At 43.1% G+C, this 19192-nt stretch overlaps 1 protein-coding gene across 6 annotated transcripts in view; it reads right to left on the reverse strand.

Moving 5' to 3' along the window:
* Rhbdd1 (rhomboid domain containing 1) overlaps nt 1–19192 on the reverse strand; it is a 146843-nt gene that overhangs the window by 57599 nt on the left and 70052 nt on the right. For all 6 annotated transcript variants that reach the window (XM_042260031.2, XM_042260033.2, XM_006990364.4 and 3 more), the window contains exons 4-5: nt 11444–11532; nt 9611–9667 (exon numbers count right to left, since the gene is read on the reverse strand). In XM_042260031.2, the coding sequence (XP_042115965.1) occupies nt 9611–9667; nt 11444–11532 (146 nt within the window). The remainder of the gene's footprint in view (nt 1–9610; nt 9668–11443; nt 11533–19192) is intronic.

A 19192-nucleotide genomic window follows, 5' to 3' on the forward strand; every position in this document is an offset into this window, starting at 1 on the left:
AGGCTTCCTTATAGCATTTTCATATGCGCTTAGTTTCAGCTGGCCCGTCCCTCTTTAGCTCTCATCTTGTCCTCTATATTCAAGACTGAAAGGGGAATTTTCATACCTAGCAAAAACATTCAGCAATTTAGAATCCTTATTTCCATTACATAATAAAAATACAATAAAAGATGCCAGCTTCAGTTGATAACTCAATAACTGCACATCGATATCGGTGTCGTCTGTCACTCGTCCGTGGAGGTGGGACCTCTGCGGAGTAACGCAGGTTAGACAGGGTTACTAGGACAGGACTCCCAGGATGCTGTCAGTGGCTATCTGAGAGGAAGAAGTGAGTCCTGAACTCGCTTGTTCTGTCTCCATGTGATGTCCTCTCCCATTCATGCTCTAGCAAGCAGTCCGCACCAGACCCTTGCACATGCTCGATATCCCAAACTCCAGAAACATGGGCTAAATAAACTCTATTCTTTATGGATTACCCACTTCGTTTGGTTATACAAACAGAAAAAAAATATTGACAAACTATTAGTGTTTAAAATTTACCAATTCAGTTTTTCAGTGCATGCATGTAGTTGTACCATCATCACCACAAATAACTGCAGATACTTTCATAATTCCCTCAAAGAAATGTATCCCCTTTAGCTAACACCCCCTCAGCTTCACATCCCTCCCGGCTCTAAGTAATCACTAATCTACTTTCTATCTCTATAGAAATGTCTCTTCTGCATAAAGTGTATACATAGAGGCACATAGTACATGCTGTTTTGTGTCTGGTACACTTTACCCAGCATGTTCTCAAGATTCCTGACTATTGTGACATGTGCCCGTATTTCATTTCTTCGTATGGTCAAATAGTATCTCTGTAGATAGCTGAGCTACAGTTGATCTACACAACAGCTGATAGGCAGACTTCTGCCTTTGTGTGTATGTATGCACACGCATTGTGGGCACATGTGTAGGTCAGAGGTTGGCTTTGGCTATCTTCCTCAATCACTCCCCATCTTCATTTTTTGTTGTTTTATTTTTATTATTATTGTTTTGAGATGGGTCTCTCGTTGAATGGTCTCTCACTGAACCATCATGAGATGGTCTCTCATTGAATGTCAGTTTGGCTAGGCTAGGCCAAAGCATAATTCCTTAGGATCCACCTGTTTCTATCCCCAAGCATCAAGGTCACAGGCGGATGTCATTACATCTGGCTTTCATGTGAATGCTGGGGATCCGAACTCAGGTTCCTAGGCTTGTGTTTACCCATATAGCTGCCCCCCCCCCCAGCCCTATATCCACCTTTCAAATATTTTGAATAATGTTGCTATAAACAATTGTGGGCAAATGCGTATGTGAACTCACATCTGTGTTTCTGTTGAGTGTGTATCTAAGAGCGTGAGTGCTGGTCTGACTATAGTTTTGTTTAAATCTTTTACGAACCACCAGGACGTTTTCCAAAGTGGATGCACCACTCTACAGTCCTACATGCAGTGCATGACGGCTCTGGCTCCAGTACACATGCGCCAACCCTTGCTATTATGTATCTTTTTAAATTTAGCTATAGCTGTTGTAGTGGTGTGACAGCCATTCTTGGTTGTCAACTTGACTACAACTGTAATTAACTAAGACCCAAATGACTGGGCACACCTGTGAGGGACTTTTTTTTTCTTAATTAAAATTTATCATCTGAAGTGAAAAAGCCGACTTCTAATGTGGATTTTTGAGGTGCGAAGACAAACCTTTCATCTGGACCACACCTTCTGCTGGCAGCCTTACAAGGGCGTGGAGGAAGGGGGCTCTCCTTTTGCCTGCTTGTTTTGCTCTGGATAACAATCCCATTCCTTCACTGTCATTAGAGCCAACTTCTTCGGGAACTTCTGGCATCTACTGAAGACCAGCTGAGACATCCAGCCTCGTGGACTGATTGACTACTGGATTCTTGGGCTTCCATTCATAGGCAGCCATTGTTGGACTAGTCTGTAAGCCATAGCCTGTAACTCATTCTAAGAAATTCCACATACATATATGTGGAGAGGGAGAGAGGGAGGGAGAGGGAGGGAGGGAGGGAGGGAGGGAGGGAGGGAGGGAGGGAGAGAGAGAGAGAGAACGAGAGAGAGAGAGAGAGAGAGAGAGAGAGAGAGAGAGAGAGAGAGAGAGAGAGAAATTGAGATTCATTCTATAGGTTCTGTTCTTCTACAGAACGCTGACTAATATAAGCGAGTGCATGGTGTTATCCCATTATCTTGTTTTTCTGACTGGGTCTCACCAGTTACTCAGGATGGCCCTGAAGTCATTACGTAGCCCAGGCTGGCCTTGAACTTTTGAAACTCATGCTTCTATCTCCTAAGTGTAAGAATGTACCACTGTTCCCATCCCTTTTACTGCACAGATTCAATGATCAATGGTGTTGAGCATCCTTTTATGGACTGATCGGCCATTTGCATGTCTTCTTTGGAGAAATGTCTATGTAGATACTTCACTCTTTTAACTGACTGTTGTAATATTCTCCTGGCTTGGTTCTATTTTGTTGAATTTCCTTAACACAATAAACAAAAATGAACATGGAAGAAACTTTAAGTGAAACTTCCTAGAACTTGGTGGGCAATTATGAAGGCTTTGCTAACAATGAAGTAAACACCACTGAATATTTATTGAGTACTGCCAATAGGCCCATTTCTATATTCTCTCTTATGTGTCCAGGTCAGAACAGTATCATTAATGATTTTCAAAACAGGAGAAGAAAAGCAAAATTTCTAAATCCTCACAGTGGTTTATGACCAGCTTGGGAACTGAACACAATTTTAAAGATGGACGCTCTCTTCAATCTGTTCTTTACTCAATGGAACCATCAGAAAAACTCAGGGCCCCTGATGTCTTAGGGACACTCGTAGCATGCTTCCTATCTGAAGAGTAAGGGAGATGGAGCTAGAATTATGGATCTTGCTTTTTATTTATTTATTTATTTAAATACTCTTCACCAAATACCAAGCACTGCAGAGGACAGCGGTGGTCAAGCCAAACCCGCCAACTCACTTCCCAGAGCCTAAATGAAAGGTGCAGCCACTTCACAACACTAATAGAGTATTTGTGGGTATTCAGTCACTGAATATAGCATAATATTTCAACAGTCCCTAAGTGGTGGGACTGCCCAATTCTCTGAGCACGCTAATTATTTTATTGCAAGGCAAAAACCATATTGGGTTATTTTCCCAAATGGCTCATTATCACCTTTAAAGCCCCGTGAAATGTCTGTGTAATAGAAGGGCTAAGCAGCAATCCTACCCACCCCACCTCACAGCACTCAGCTAATTCGGATGTACGGATACTAAATACAGGTCTTCAGGGTCTTACTGGCATGGATGTTAATTGCAATGATCTTCGGTAACATTTTCTTGATACAGAAAAATATTTTTCTATGTGTTATTTCTTTGTTAAAAACAGCCCAGCAATGTTTTGATGAAATGAAGCCAACAGCTCTGATCATATGGACATGATAAAATCTTAACTTGACACTAGTCAGACAAAACTGTGGGGACAAAGAATGAGGAAATCTTGGGTGCTGGTGCCTTAGGTCAGAAGGATTGGTGGGGTTTAAAGATTCTGTATCACCAATCACAAATCACCAGCAAGACCAAAAACGCCATCAATATCTATTATGATAATGGGTCCTTGAGAAACAACACTTTTCAACAGCTGTTCTTCTAATGGCCCAATCAGATGTTTTAAAGTCTTCATAATGAACAAGGGCAGAGGAATCTAACAACCAATACTTAGAATAAATAAGTCTGAATTATGTCTTGTGATAAATACTTTTTAAGTTATATACTTTGGCTTTGTAGTTTAAAAAAAAAAAAAAACTCTCTGGTTATCATTACTCTGCTTACTGCTCCGCCTGGTCCTTATACACATTCCAGGATTTCACAGCAAAGAGATGAAGAAAAGCGACACAGATTAGAAAAATTGGTAACAGCTTTTACAACATCTGTTAGTTTCTTTGACCTCTAAGGAGTTTCCCAGCTGAAGGTGGCCATGTTAAGAACAAATCACTACTTGCAAGAGATACACATGCTCGCATCAAAGTTGCTTAGATGACCATTAGCCCGGCCACCTGGGCCCGTGGTAGTGCTGTCTTTGAAGAAATCCGATCACTCCAGATGAAGGAATATAAATATGTTAATCTTACAGGACATCAAAAAGGAAGGTTTAAAAGTTTGGATTTCCGCCTTGCATTCTCCAGTCTCTGTGTCTGCTGTGCCAATGCCTCTCACCGATGAAGGGAGAAAGGAGCAAAGGAGAGGGTATCCTTCTTTGTCTTCAAAGAAGGTAAGGAAATGGGGCAAGGGGAGGGGGGAGGGGCTGGGGGAAGGAGGGGGCGGGAGAGAGAGAGTGTGTGTGTGAGAGAGAGACAGAGAGAGAAAAAGACAGAGAGACACAGAGAGAGAGAGACAGACAGACAGACAGAGACAGAGAGTTACTATGTTTCCCAAAGTTCAGTTGTCAGAGTGTGTACGAATCTCACATCCCCATGCAACCGGAAAGCAGGGGCAATGAATCACTCACTGACTTGCACCCTGGTCCCAGACCTGCCCTTAGCTACCTGTCAATGTGACCAAATTACCCAGCCTTCCAAAGCTCAATTTCCCAGCTGTCAGGCAAAATGTTAGGACCAGGAAGTCCATGACAAGCCACGTCTGTGCACAAGTGTGGTAGTGCTAGTTCTTTTACCCAGAAGGCTCCTGGTGTGGTGTGTGTGTGTGTGTGTGTGTGTGTAGGCCTGGTGTGTGTGTATAGGCCTGGTGTGGTGTGTGTGTGTGTGTGTGTGTGTGTGTGTGTGTGTGTAGGCAAGAGGACAACCTCAGGTGTCATTCCTTCTCAAAGTGCTGTGTTTTGGACACAGTGTCCCAGTGGTTTGGGGTTTGCTAAGCAGGCTAGGCTGGCTGGTCAGAGACCCCCCAGGATCCACCGGTTTGTGCCTCTTTGGTGCTGGGGTTACAAGTATATGCCACTGGGCCTGTTACTTATTTATTTTTTAAACCTGAGTTCCGGGGATCAAACCCAGGTCCTTACACTTGTGCAGCAAGAACTTCTCTTGACAGAATTCTCTCCCCAGACTCCCCTGTTATTTCCTGTGGAGATTTACAGAAGTATACCATCAGAGAAGCCTCTTTCCCTCTAACAACTTCTAACTGCGAGCTGCCTTGTCCTCTGCCTCCTGGAGGGTATGAGTCAACAAGGCACCACAATGCGAGGCAGAATTATGATGGTTTTCCTGACCAGCTTGGCTCCTCCATCACATTGGTCAGGAAGACTTCTCTTCTACTTTACTCACTGTGAACTGGTTCCTACAAAGGACAACCAAAGTGCTCTTCAAGGGACTATGGTTATCAGCTCTGTCCATAAAGGCTGATCAATCACACCATCTCAGTTCAGCTGTTAACTGTTGTAGAGCATTAATTTAAGATGGGCTACATTTGTTTATGCTGTGGAACAAAGATGTGCTGCATTCTTTTATGTTGCATTTGTTTAACTCTGTGTTACTGTGCCTGTCTAAAACACCTGCCTGGTTTAATAAAGAGGCAAACGGCCATTAGTGAGGCAGGAGAAAGGATAGGTGGGGATGACAGGCAGAGAGACTAAATATAAGGAGAAATATGGGAAGAAGAGATCAAGGAACTAGAGAAGGAGTGAGAAAAGAAGGGGCCAGCCACCCACAAAATAAGGAAAGAAAAGATATACAGAAATAAAGAAAGGTAAAAGCCCAGGGGCAAAAGGTAGGTGGGATAATTTAAGTTAAGGAAAGCTGGCTAGAAACAAGCCAAGCTAAGGCCAGGCATTTATAAGTAATAATAAGCCTCCATGTATGTGATTTATTTGGGAGCTGGGTGGAAGGCTCTCAAAGGGAAAAGAGCCAAAAAGGTAGAGTGTAAAAAAAAGAAAAAAAAAATAGATAATCATCACCTTGTCCAGATCAAGCAGAGGTGAAAGCCTCACACACACAGCACCTTCTAAAGGCAGAGACAGAAGAACTCTTATCTATGGTCCCCAAGCCCAAGGTCCCAGTCATATAAGGCCATAGCTTTTACTCTTGGTCCCATCACCTGAGAAACTGTGTGTGTAGTGGGGAAGGGGGAAGTTTCCCAGTCCTCCCCTTCTGACCCATTATCTGGGTGAATTTTAGGCCATTCAGGTGACTCATACATGATGCAATCCAGGATTGATGGCAGCCATGAGCCTCGGCTTAAGAACTATGGAGGACATGGAGCCTGGTTAGTTCTAAGACTGTTGTACCATGGATTTAATCATCAGGACCTTCCTAGCACATTCTGGACAATCCCCAACAGGCCACTTCTGATTCTGCTTCCTCTCCCTGGGAAGTTCTCTCTGTAATCCCTTGCCTTAACTTCTAGTCACCTGTCATGTCCCACCACTCCACCTCCCCGGGAAAGCCTCATGTACAGCCACTCTGTTCCTCCTTTCCCAGAGCACTGATCCCCACCTCCACATCAAGACTCCTGTCTGGACTTCTGCTTAGAAGGAAGAGAAAGGGATGGGTGAGCCCCTCTGTGGAAATCGAGTAGCAGAGTGGAGAAAACCATCCTCAGACATTGTGTAATAGGTAATACAGGATAATAAAGGCACTGTCCAGGCTGGAGTGCTGTGAAGAGAGAAGAGCAGGGCAGAGCATGCTCCCTGAGCGTAGGAGTCTTCCAGGAGAGAGCTACAGGAGGAGTAAGTAAAAATTCAACAAATGCTATCCATCTATACCACATCATGGCTTAGCTTTTATCATCACCTAATTAGTGTGATGGGCTCTTTCGTTTAATCTTCTCAAATATACCCACCCCTATATACCCACCTCTAAACACCCATGTCTATATATCAACCTCTAAACACCCATGCCTATATACCAACCTCTATATACCCATTCCTACATAAGCATCCCTCCACTATAAACTCTGAGAGACTGCTATTTTTTTTTTCTCTTACAGTGTCCATAACAACACTCTGCAATGTGATCTTCGCAGAGTACTGCTGGATAAAAGTCTGTGAGTTAATAAAGTTGTATGGAGTTCAAGCGGTGGTGGTGCATGCCTTTAATCCCAACACCCAGGAGGCAGAGGCAGGTGGATCTATGAGTTTGAGACCAGTCTCATGTACACACAGAGTTCCAGGACAGGCTCTGAAGCTACATAGAGAAACCCTGTCTTGAAAAACAAAACAAACTAACAAAGAAACAAAACAACAACAACAAAAAAATGAAACCTAAAAAAACAAAAAAAAAATGATATATGGGAAAATAAACCCAAAGCAATATATTACACACACACATGCATGTGCATATGTGTACATATATATATATATATATATACACTACATGCACATAGTGTTAGTTTTTTCATCTCTCTGGCAAATACCTGAGAGAGCACCTTCACAGGATGAAGGAGTCATTTTGACCCATGGTTTCAGTCCGTGTCTGCTTGTCCCTATTGCTGTGGGCCTGTGGGAAGACAGAGCCTGATATCATCACAGAGAGGGGGCAGTGGGGCTGAAATGCTCACTTCATGGAGGCCAGGATGCAGGGAGAGAGGGAGGGAGGGAGGGAGGGAGGGAGAGAGAGAGAGAGAGAGAGAGAGAGAGAGAGAGAGAGAGAGAGAGAGAGAGAGAGAGAATGCCTGTCGTCGTCGTCGTCGTGGGTGGGTTTCATTCTTCTTCCTTTTATTTCAGGGGGTCTTTAGCCTACTGGATGTCATCACCCTTATCAAAAAAAGGTTGTGTCCCTTCAGTTAACTGACTATGAAAATTACCTCACAGACGTGCCCAGATGTGCCCTTTATTGACCTTTTAGGCAGCTCTCAATTTAGTCAGACTGACAATCAAGATCAACCATCAGATATGTATTAAGAACAATTCTTTGTACCAATTAAAGGCCTAAGTAAGCCAGGATTCAAAACAAAACAAAACTATAACCTATGGTCTGAAACCGACACATGGTTTATTTTCCTAAGATTTTTGGGTGCATAGTCATTGTCCAATTGTTTATGAACTGTCAATGCCTGTTCTTATGATATAAGAAAGGGCCGGCTAGTTAGAACAGAACCAAATGGGCAATAAAGGCTTCAGTGTCTAAAACCTTAGCTATTTGGCACTTCATACAAAAGGCTGCCAGCCTCAAATATAATCTCTGGCCATTGCCAACTGCTATGACTATAAAGTATATGCTGTGGATACATGTTGTAGTAGCCCAAGTTAGGATGTCAGCTCTGGTTCTGGTGAGTATTCTCTTGTATGATATTTTGTGTTCTGACAAATAAAGCTTGCCTGGAGATCAGAGGGCAGAGCTAGCCACTAGTTAACCGTAGAGGTCAGGCAGTGGTGGCTTATACCTTTAATCCCAGCACTTGGGAGGAGGAAGCAGGAAGGTTAGGAGTTCAAGGCTACCCTGGACTACACAAGATTGAACCAGTCTAAAAGAGAAACAGAACCGGGCAGCGGTGGTACATGCCTTTGTTCCCAGCACATGGGAAACTCATACCTTTAATCCCAGCACTAGGGAGGTAGAGAGAGGATGTTGGGCCCCCATTCGGTCTGAGGATTTCTAGAGGTAAGAAGTCTCTGGTGGCTGGCTATTCAGTCTGAGGATTTCTAGAGGTAAGAAGTCTCTGGTGGCTGGCTACTCTGCTTTTCTGATCTTTCAGCTTTTGCTGATATCTGACTCCAGGTTTTTGTTAAGACTAATTAGGACTATGTATTCTCTTTTGGTTGCTGACTGCCACCAACTGTATTCTCAAATAGCAGGAGACCAGGGAGTTCTTAGAGTCCTTCTCACGTGGGTGCTAACAAGGACATTACCTTATGGTGATTTGATTTCATACCAAAGGCCCCACTTCTAAATACCGTCATGAGAGGGGTTAGGATTTCAACATATGCATCTAAAGGGAGATATGTATAGTTTATTGCACTAAGACACCCAGCCGCTATTCCTGCACTCCCCGCACAAGTCCTAAATATTATTGTGTAGGCATCCATGTTCTCCTCTCATGCAGGATTTGAATCTTCGACTGTATCAGTTAACGGTATTAAGAGCCTAGAAGTTTAATCTGTGTTGGAGATAGGACCTGTGCAAGTCAACCACCTTAGTTATCAGGGGAGATCATCATCCAATCCTATGGCTTTACAAGACACACGCACAAAATCACACACCTGTCTCTGGCAAATGTGATGTCATGTGCTGCCGCAGGACTCTCTGTATATCAGGGCAAGGCAGAGCATCGAAGAATACGTAGATGGGATAGACAGTGTGGAACTGTATCCCAGTGACCAAGCCAAACACTCTGTCAGTGTGATTCTTGGCTATCTTGAGGGTAACATGCACCTTATTGTACATGAGAAGCCTTACACCAATAAGACAACTGTTTCACGCCTGAGTTAGCATCTTTCCTAATATCCTACCTGATGCACCCTGCTTTACCCAGACCCATTCAGTGTCCAGGAAGAGCCAAGGTACAACTGTTTGCCATGTGGCTATTCCATATCCAAATCCAATGCTATCTTAAAGCATCTCCATGCTACTGAATTCTGCAGTTTTTCAAAACAAGCTAAGCTGTATTAAATGACATGAACTTACCTGCACTATTAAAGTAGTACTGCTGTCCTGGATACCCAACATTGGAGGAAAAAAGGCCTAAATACAAAGGAAACATTTTAATAGCAGTCATAAGGTTTTAACAGCTAATCCTCCAACAATTACACAGTTTGCATTTCTTCCTGAGAAAGCCCAGGGTCACTTTAAATGACTACTCAACAATTGTTAAAAACAAACTTCATTTGTTTGGAGCCAACCTTTTAGGGAACAGCCTCTCTCTCTCTCTCTCTCTCTCTCTCTCTCTCTCTCTCTTTCTGTGTGTGTGTGTGTGTGTGTGTGTGTGTGTGTGTGTGTGTGTGTGTAGGTGGGTGTCAGCGAAACCCTAATTTACATGCACTGTGGTTCCTTAAAGTTCTAGGTGACTTCAACTGATGTTTGCTTTTCAGGGTACCAGGCTTGGGCTCTGAAGCCAGTATAAAAAGACAGACATGCTGCGGTGGGAAAAAGCCTTCTCCCAAGAGGGTCTTAGGAGAGCCATGATCCCTACCCTTCCTAAGGGACTTTCTCTGGCACAGGTGAACCAGACAGAAAGAGGTCCGGACACGCTCCCAGAATGATTCACTTCATGACTCCCAGAATGTAAACATGTCTGCCCAGAAAACAGATACGGTCTTAAGGAAGGTTAAAAAAAAAGTTTAAATGTTATAATGGTCGGGAAAATCCTTTTTAAAAATTAAACCAATCATATGTCTCAATTTTTTTAGTTTGTCTGCAGAGAGCCTTAAGAACCACTAAATCTTAAGACCCAGAAAAGTGGATCAAGAAGATGCACTCTCCCCCTTTATCAGTATTCATGACCAGAGAGGCACTGTCCTACTGAGCTGGGAATGTGATAGAGCCGGGCACTGTTAGCAGAGGTGGCTCCTGTTGCCTCCTCCAGGCACATACAAGCTACAGTAACAGGCAAATGCGCAGAAATGGGGATCTGTATAGATACAGCACAGCCTGTAAAAATCACCCCGAAGTGAACACAACCTGCCAGTAAGCAGGGCTCGGAAAGCTTTCAAACGCCATGAATATTATATGGTTCCCAAGAACAACAGTCATCGGTGCAAACTGTGAAAACAAATTATTTATGGTTCAAGAAAAGGTAAAATAGTCTCAGAAGAGTTCCCATGAATAAAAGATGAAATATTAGAATGCACATGGTCTATAAAACAAGTGTTTGCAAAATAGTTGCCTTACAAGTCAAAATCAGTACAGTATTTTATATTAAAGGGTCTAAATGCATTCACTACTAAATAAAACATTTTCATTGAACATCAATTTAGAGGAGGGGAAAAGCAAAGAAAAAAAACAGCAAAGAAAATAAAAAGCAGGAACCAAACCTCAAGAGATAAATTACATGGCTTGGCTTCCCATGAATGTATTGTCTTGCCCATCAAGGACCTGGTGGTCATTCTGAACTCTTCAAATTACTGGCCCTGTCCTCCAGTCTAGCCTTGGTCTCCTTCTGTAACCTTGCCAGGCATGTCTATTAATTCAAGGAATGTTACAGAAAAATACATTATTGTAACCTCACGTTTGGAGGAAAATTGCAGTTTTCTGTGAATGCATTAGGGGTGAGGGCAAAAGTCTATAGCAGCATTTGTTCCTTAAGAACAGCCCAGAATTGAAATTTGGGTTGGTATTCTCCTTTGCGGAGCAGTGTGAGGCCCTGTGATGGCTGTCTTGTTAGCTCTTGGTTTAAAGAGAAATCTGAATACATCAGGAGATTTCCAAAGTGACCCACAAGGAATCTTGGGGCTGCTTCTGTGCATACAAAAATGAAGGTGAGCTTCTAACTGCTGTCAGGCCAGGCGCCTTGTTCTGTACCTGCACATGTCTCCATGACTTTCTTCAGAGGCCCCTGAGTGTACATCAGTCCAACAAGGATGCCGGCCAGATGCCCAGCGAAGGAAGTCCTAGGAGAGAAGGAGAGCCTTAGTGAGGGTTTGTTCCGTTGCTGATTAGAGACATTCTGTCTTCTCAATAGCCCAGGCAGTGCCAATTAGTCACAGTCTGCAAGCTTTGTTCCACGCCGAGCCTTTTATGCTGAGCAGCATTTAACTCTGTCCAAAGAACAACATTTCCTACCTTAAAAACAAAACAAAAACAACAATGAAGAACAGGACAATGAATAATAATGTCCACATATTTAAAATGCATCGCCCTTCCTTAACTGAACCAAATCTGTTTGTTTCTCCACAATGGACGTCTTCTGTCAAGACAAGCCACTAAATTACTTCCAGTTCTTCCCTGAACCTCTCTCTTATCATCACAAGATATCAGTGAAATCAGTTTTCTCTGCTCAGAATTAAGTCTGGACTGCCCAGCCATTGTGAGGGACAGCGTCTATCCATGTTCCCAGCACAGCAGACAGCTGTGTGTTTATGCATGACTGACTAGTAGAGCAATCAGCCACCGAAACTCAGGACAGGTGCCCCATACACTGCTTCCTCCCTTTGTTTTCATCAAGATCTTTTTGCCACTCAGCAAAAACAACAGTTCAGAGACTTCAAGCGTGGAAGTCAGGTTGGGCATTGAATGGCTGTACTCTCATGGAGTTACCATGGAAGTATGGCAATCACTTAAAAAATAGATTTTCAGATGCACACATCTATCAAGACAGTATTTCTAGAGGCCTATGGTACTTCCCGGTTGGTTGTGGGCAGGGGACTATGTCTGTGGAGTTCACCCAATCCAAGTTCAAGTATTACTCGGGATTTATTGAGCTGTCCATTTTACCACCGAGAAGGCTGAGTTTCTCCGGTCAGGTACCTGATGGATTGTCAGCTGACCGGCACCATCTGAACACAGGAGTGTGCACATACCCCTTCACACTAAATTGGCCTTTTCTCAGGTCTCACTTCCACGCAGGTGGTGAGCTCCAGCTTGTGAGGTTTGTCACACTTGGCACAGCTTCTGTACCCCTTCCCACCGTAGCTATGGGTGTCCTTATGGGTTTCCAACTAGACTATTTGGAAAAGTCCAGCACTGGGTACAAGGTGAGCACCAGATGCATACGTGTTGAATAAGCAAAAGAAAATCAGCTAATGTGCTGCCTGGAACTTTCTCTCCAATGACTCCCAAAGAAGTATTCAGCCAGAGTGCAAACCATGTTACTGCCTTCCTCTGATATCTACTAGCTTACTTACAGAACTCCAAGCATGGGCTTGCCTCTAGTTCCTGCCTTGTTCATCTCTTCCCTTAGCCCCAGGACCCACCACACTCATCTCCACACTTCCAAACACTCTCTGTGACCTGCAGTCCAAACTCGACTGCACCTCTGTCGGAAGCCATGGAGTCCCTCCTCCACTGCCTGCTCTCAGGCTGATCCTTCTGCCTCACTATAGCAAATACCCAGCGACACGTACTGGATAGGAGGACTATCGTTTTCATCAATAATCTGCCTCATGGGATTTATAACCTGACAATAAAAATACGGGATTGAAGTCGGCAGTGGTGGCACATGCCTTTAATCCCAGCACTTGGGAGGCAGAGGCGGGCAGATCTCTGTGAGTTGGAGGCCAGCCTGGGCTACCAAGTGAGTTCCAGGACAAGCTCCAAAAATTCACAGAGAAGACTTGTCTTCAAAAAGAAAAAGAAAAAAAAAAGATTGTTTCAGTGTTTTCCATGTTGTGGGAAGGACAATAGGAACTGGGCTTTTCGTTAGGGTCCCCCGCCCCCTCGTTCATGTTATTCTCTATTTAACCATCATCAACAACAACACACATATAACTCCACCTAGTTAGAAGTGAGCAAACAGTAGTTTAAGGGAACAAAACACTTTGATTTAAAAAGAAATTGACTTCAATTTAACTAAAAAGAACTTTATTTTTAAAGAACTGGTAATTTTGAAACCTTTTAAACCAAGCTTCATGGTGAATCAGATAGATGTAAAACAGAAGGAAGTTTCAATTTAAAATCCATCCTAATAGACAATTAATCTTAAATCTCATTTACAGTTTGGAGCATAATACAGTCAAATGAATTCCTTATCTTTATAATGGGTTTTCAGAAGCTTGAGTTCTAAGCTAATTGCTCTGATATAATTAAAATAGTGAAGTGGACAGACCACATCCTCCACCGACCCTGAGCAGTGGCACAAAGCTCTGGCCACAAGAAAATCAGCTATTGTTATTACTTCATTTATGCGTGGAAGAAGTGTTCATTTTTAAAATAAAAAAGAAAAGATATGATCTTAATCAGAACTGGTATCTCATACCACACACAAAGGGGGAGTTCCCCACAGAAAAAGGAATATAGCTTGTTTTAAGGAGTGCTGTGACTCTTCCTGGGAGTTGGTAACCATTCCCTAGAACACCTCTCTTTAAAAATCATGTGTCCTGAGTACAAGGCTGAGCTGGGAGGTTACCTTTCAGAACAGAAGGAAGCCTTGGACTAGGGAGGAGGGATGGGGCGGGGAGGGGGGACAGGACAACTTTCTAATGGACCTCTTTGAAAACACGAAGTGTACGACTGTCTTAGCAATTGTCCTCAATGCTGAGACAAAACACCTGACCAAAGCAACTTAAGGAAGACTTTATTTCTGCTCACACCTTGAGGAAACAGCCAGTCATGACAGCAGGACCTTGAGGTGACTGGTCACACTGTATCCACAGTCAGGAGTAGGATGGTGAAGGTGGGTCTTCCTACCTCAGTTAACCTAGTCGAGATAATCCTTCACAAGCAGGCTTGTCTCCTGGTTGAGTCTAGACCCTGTGGAGCTGATCATCAATATTAACCCATCACCATTCTGCCTCGTCAACTTGACACTCAAACGCGTTACTTTTAAATCATAACTGCCTCCTCTTGTCCCCTTAGATCACGGCCGTTTAATACTACGGGATAGTCTTTGGATTCCAACACTGAAACTGGAGAGATTCCAGGCAATCTCTTATCTGGGAGCCTCCATAAAGTAAAAACAAGTGTCACACTTCCAATATACAGCAGCATAGGGCACACATCCCCACTACTGCTGTGTTCTCAGAACACGGGAAGAACACTACCAGAATGTCACACAAATGGCCTCAAGCCAGTGCCAGATAGCATCCCTGTTCCACTCCGAAATCTCCTGGGCTGGGTCTCCACTACACACATTTCTCTTCAACATCCTTGTATTTCAAGTGCCCACCAAAATGGTCCATTTCAAGCTCTGTTTTAAGCCCAAATCCCAAATCTTCCACAGTCCTTCAAACAAGTTCCAAAGTCCTGAGCTTATTCACAGCAAGGGATCTACTTATCCATATCAGTTTCCATATTAGTTACTTTTCCTTCAACTGTGGTAAAATACCAGACAAAAATCCCTTAAAGTGGAAGGACTTACTTTGCCTTAGTTTTGAGGGTACAGTCCATCATGGCTCCAGAAATCACAGTGACAGCCTGAAACAGTTGGTTTCAATGTATCCACAGATGCTAGTGCTCAGCTCCCTTCTGTTTTATTAACTCAAGACCCCAGCAGAGTTAACGAGGGTCTTCCTACCTAAACCAACCTGATCTAGACAATCCCTCACAAGAATTCCCAAAGGCTGACTGAATCTAAACAGTCCCTCACAGGCATGTCCAGAGCTTATCTTCTAGATGAGCTGAGATTATGTCAGTGTGCCAGCCAGTACAAACTATCACAATGACTATAATTATAAACGCTCAACAGAAACTGATCTCGAGGTTAGCTATTTGTTCTCAGCTATACATGGAAATTGATATTAACGACCTGGAGTGGAAGCAATTGATTACAAGCGGAGGCATCTCAGAGACTAGCCTTGTGCCCAGATGGTTGTATAATACACGGAGAAAACACTGTCTCATATCTATAATCTCAAAATTTGGGAGCCAGGCACAGGAGGATGGATGGCCATGAGTTCCAGGCCAGCCTGAGCTATACACACAGTGAGTCTCACAACATCCTAGGTTACAAAGTGAGACCTTGTCTCAAAAATAAACATAAAACCAGAGTAACTACATATATATATATATATACATATATATACATATATGTATATATATATATAAATCAAATTATTGCAAAAGGCAGCCATTTATGCAAAGGACTTGTGTTTATTAATTATCCAAATTCTTTGTCTTGTTGTTTCTGCAATGGTATCATTCATTTCCATGTTCTTTCCTTCTTGCTAAAATGTAACTTATAGCAATTCTTTCAGCTATTGTTTGAAAACGAAAACCAATCCTCTTAGTGTCTGGGTGTCCTAAAAGGTTCAGCTATTGTTTGAAAATGAAAATGAGTCTTCTTGAAGTGTCTGGGTGTCCTAAAAGGTGTTATTCTACTGCTGCTGATACTAAATGGAGGCAGCCACCTTCTCCGTGTATGATCTGTCTTTTCTCCCAGTGTGTAAGTTCTTCTCTTTACCTTGGACATGTGGTCACAACACCACCACCATTCTAGTTTCGCATCTGGTTTATAATTGGCTATACTTTTTGATAGATGACCTTCTCATGTGTGTCTATAATTAAAAAAAAATTCCCAGCCATGATCATTTTTTGAGATATGGAGCTGCTGTTTACTTGTTGACATGTATTTACATGGGTATGTGAGGGGGAAAAAAAATAAAGACAAAAAGTTACAATCAATGGCACCACACAGGACTCACTAGAATAATGATGGTAGAAAGGCAACTTCTGAGCAAAATTAAGATTGAGATACTACAGATTTCAGTTATGTAAATGATATGCAGATATCATTAAGACCAACATGTTCTTCCCCATCATGAACTGACTGTCACCTTTTAAGAGGACATTTGTAAGGGAGAGCTACATTGTTATGTAAAAGCACTCCTATTCTCATGTGCCACTGTTAAAGTGTCAAAAGCTGGAGCTGTAATTGAAAGCTGTCAAGCTCTAAAGGTCCTCCTCTGCTCCATGGCAAATGCTCCCCACAGTTGATGAGCATCCTCTCCAGCACGGCTCAGAAAGCAGACACGGTATTACTACAGACAGCATCTCACAGTGTGAGCAGAGCCGATGACCTCATTAAGGACAGGGGCTGCTAGACACACAGCGCTGAACAAGATAAGAGAAGATGTAAGGGAAGGGGCCTAAGCACTTGCCATAATTTCCTCTTGTGAAAGCTATTAACACCAGTTGGGAATGAGCCGATCAGAAGCTCGGGGGCTTGGGAAACTGGGGTCTGGAGTTAGCAGTGCAGGTACGAGACAGAGGGAGCATTTCTGACAGTTCTGAATATTAATGCCACGGGAGAATATTTTACTCTTTCTTCCCCAGATGCACTGTCCCTAAATGGCCTGTCTCCTGTTCTTGATGTGCTGTTCCCTGACCACTTAACCAGCATGCAATTTTGGCCATGGAATATTGTAAAGACTTCGTCTGCAAATAACTTTACCATGCCTCCTCACCCCCTTTGGCATCACAGGTACAGTAGCTCCTTTTTGATACTCTCCAAAGGCAGGAGCTATAGACCTGGGCTAATTTTTTTTAACACGATGACAATATGCGGACATAGTAGTAGTAGCAACAGACTACTACTAAGGACTTCTGCTTGAGGGCACATCAAATGATATCTGCACAGAAATTAGAGAAAGCAGAGGGGAGACTACTTTGGTGGTAGAGCATGGAGGGGATGAAAGGAAAAATGGGGTTAAAATGAGTAAAGTCTGTTAACATATTGTAGTTTGTATAGGAATGGCCCCTAGAGACTCATATATTTGAATGCCTGTTCACTAGGAAGTGGCACTATTGGGAGGCGTGGCCTTGTTGGAGGAAGTGCATCGCTGGGGGTGGGCTTTGAGGTGTTAGAAGCTTAAGCCAGGCCCAGTGTCTGTCTCTTTCTGCTGCCTGCAGATTCAGATACAGAGAGCTCTCAGTTCCTTCTCCAGCACCATGTCTGCCTGAGTGTCATGCTCCCTGCCATGATGATAATGGACTAAACCTCTGAACCTGCAAGCCAGCCCCAGTTAAATGCTTTCTTTTTAAAGACTTGTGGTTAAGGTGTCTCTTCACAGCAACAGATACCCTAACACAATATATGTGTACAAAACCGTCATAATAAACCTTTAGTATATTGACTAAATAATAGTAATAATAATAATAATAATAATAATAATAATAATAATAATAAAAAATGGGGGTCCTGCAAAGGTAGAGAAACCTTTCCAAGAGGGTAGATGACACTTGGCAACTTCCTGGCTGTCAATTCCACCTGCCTACACCAGGAACAGGATTTCTTAAGCTGGGTCAATAAGAAATGATTCATTTCCTCAAATATTTATTGACTGATTACCATATAAAGAAGATAACAGTCCCTGTTTCCTGAAGCTTATAATCTACTGAGGCAGATAGGAAGACAAATGGAAGGGCAGGAAGACACAGAGACACAGAAACCATAAGTTGTGAGTGTAAGAAAGCAGTTTACATTCCATGGAGTGGTGTGGGCTGATTCCTCAAGTGTCATTTAAAGTGACTGTAGGATTTGGAGCTGGCACCCCCAGAGGTAGTATACTGGATAGTTTTTAAACAAATGCTTCCCTAAGAATGGGCTACAGGGAAGCCTGTAGGGCATTTTCTTAATTAGTGGTTGATGTGGTACCACCCACAACGGGCTGGTGGTCCTGGGTTCTAGAAGAAAGCAGACTGAGCAAGGCACAAGGAGCAAGATAGTAAGCATCACTCCGCTATGGCTGCTACATTAGCTCCTGCCTATAGGTTCTGGCCCAGTTTGAGTTCCTGCCTTGGCTTCCCTCAGTGGACTGTGACTCAGAATATGTAGGTCAGATAAATCCTTTTCTCCTCAAGTTGTCTCCTGTGTGGTGACATATTGTGTACCCCAATAAAACTTATCTGGGGATCAGAAGACAGAGCCAGCCATCAGATTAGACATAGGGGCCAAGCAGTGGTGGCACACACCCTTAATTCTATCACTTGGGAGGCAGAGATCCTTCTGGATCTCTTGAGTTCAAGGCCACACTGGAAACAGAACCAGGCAGTGGTGGCACACACCTTTAATTCTAGTACTGGGAAGCACACACGCCTTTAAGCCCAGGAAGTGATGTCCAGGCAGAGAAAGGTATATCAGAAACTCACACTCTTGAGGCTTAGGATTTCGTAGAGGTAACAACGTGGCTGACTTGCTCTGCCTCTCTATCGTTCAGCTTTCACCTCAATATTTGGCTCCAGGTTTTCTATTAATAAGACTGTTTAGGATTCGTGTTACAGTCCTGCTTTGGAGGTAGAATGAAAGCACTTGCTAATGAATTCATTATAGAAAGTGAGGAAAAGGAGATAGCTAGGCTTCTGAGTTGTGTGATAATTGAGTGATGGACCCACTAACAGAGATGGGGGAGACTAGAAAAAGCAAATGGAAGGATGCGGGACCACTGAAGAGCTCTGCTTTAAAATGTTCATTGAGATGCGTGGGAGACAACTAAACACAGATGTCCAATATTTAGTGGGGAAGGCCAGCTCCCACCTTTTCAAGGGTTCCCATGAGGAGAAGAGAGGGATAAGAAAATATTAGATAGAAAGATAGTGAAAAGGAGAAAGAAACACAGGATAGCTTTGGGAAGACCTGGGTCAATACCCAATGGCCTTTTCTGTTTATTCAAAGGGGCT

The sequence above is a fragment of the Peromyscus maniculatus genome, chromosome 13, assembly GCF_049852395.1.
Source record: "Peromyscus maniculatus bairdii isolate BWxNUB_F1_BW_parent chromosome 13, HU_Pman_BW_mat_3.1, whole genome shotgun sequence".
Taxonomy (NCBI): Eukaryota; Metazoa; Chordata; class Mammalia; order Rodentia; family Cricetidae; genus Peromyscus; species Peromyscus maniculatus.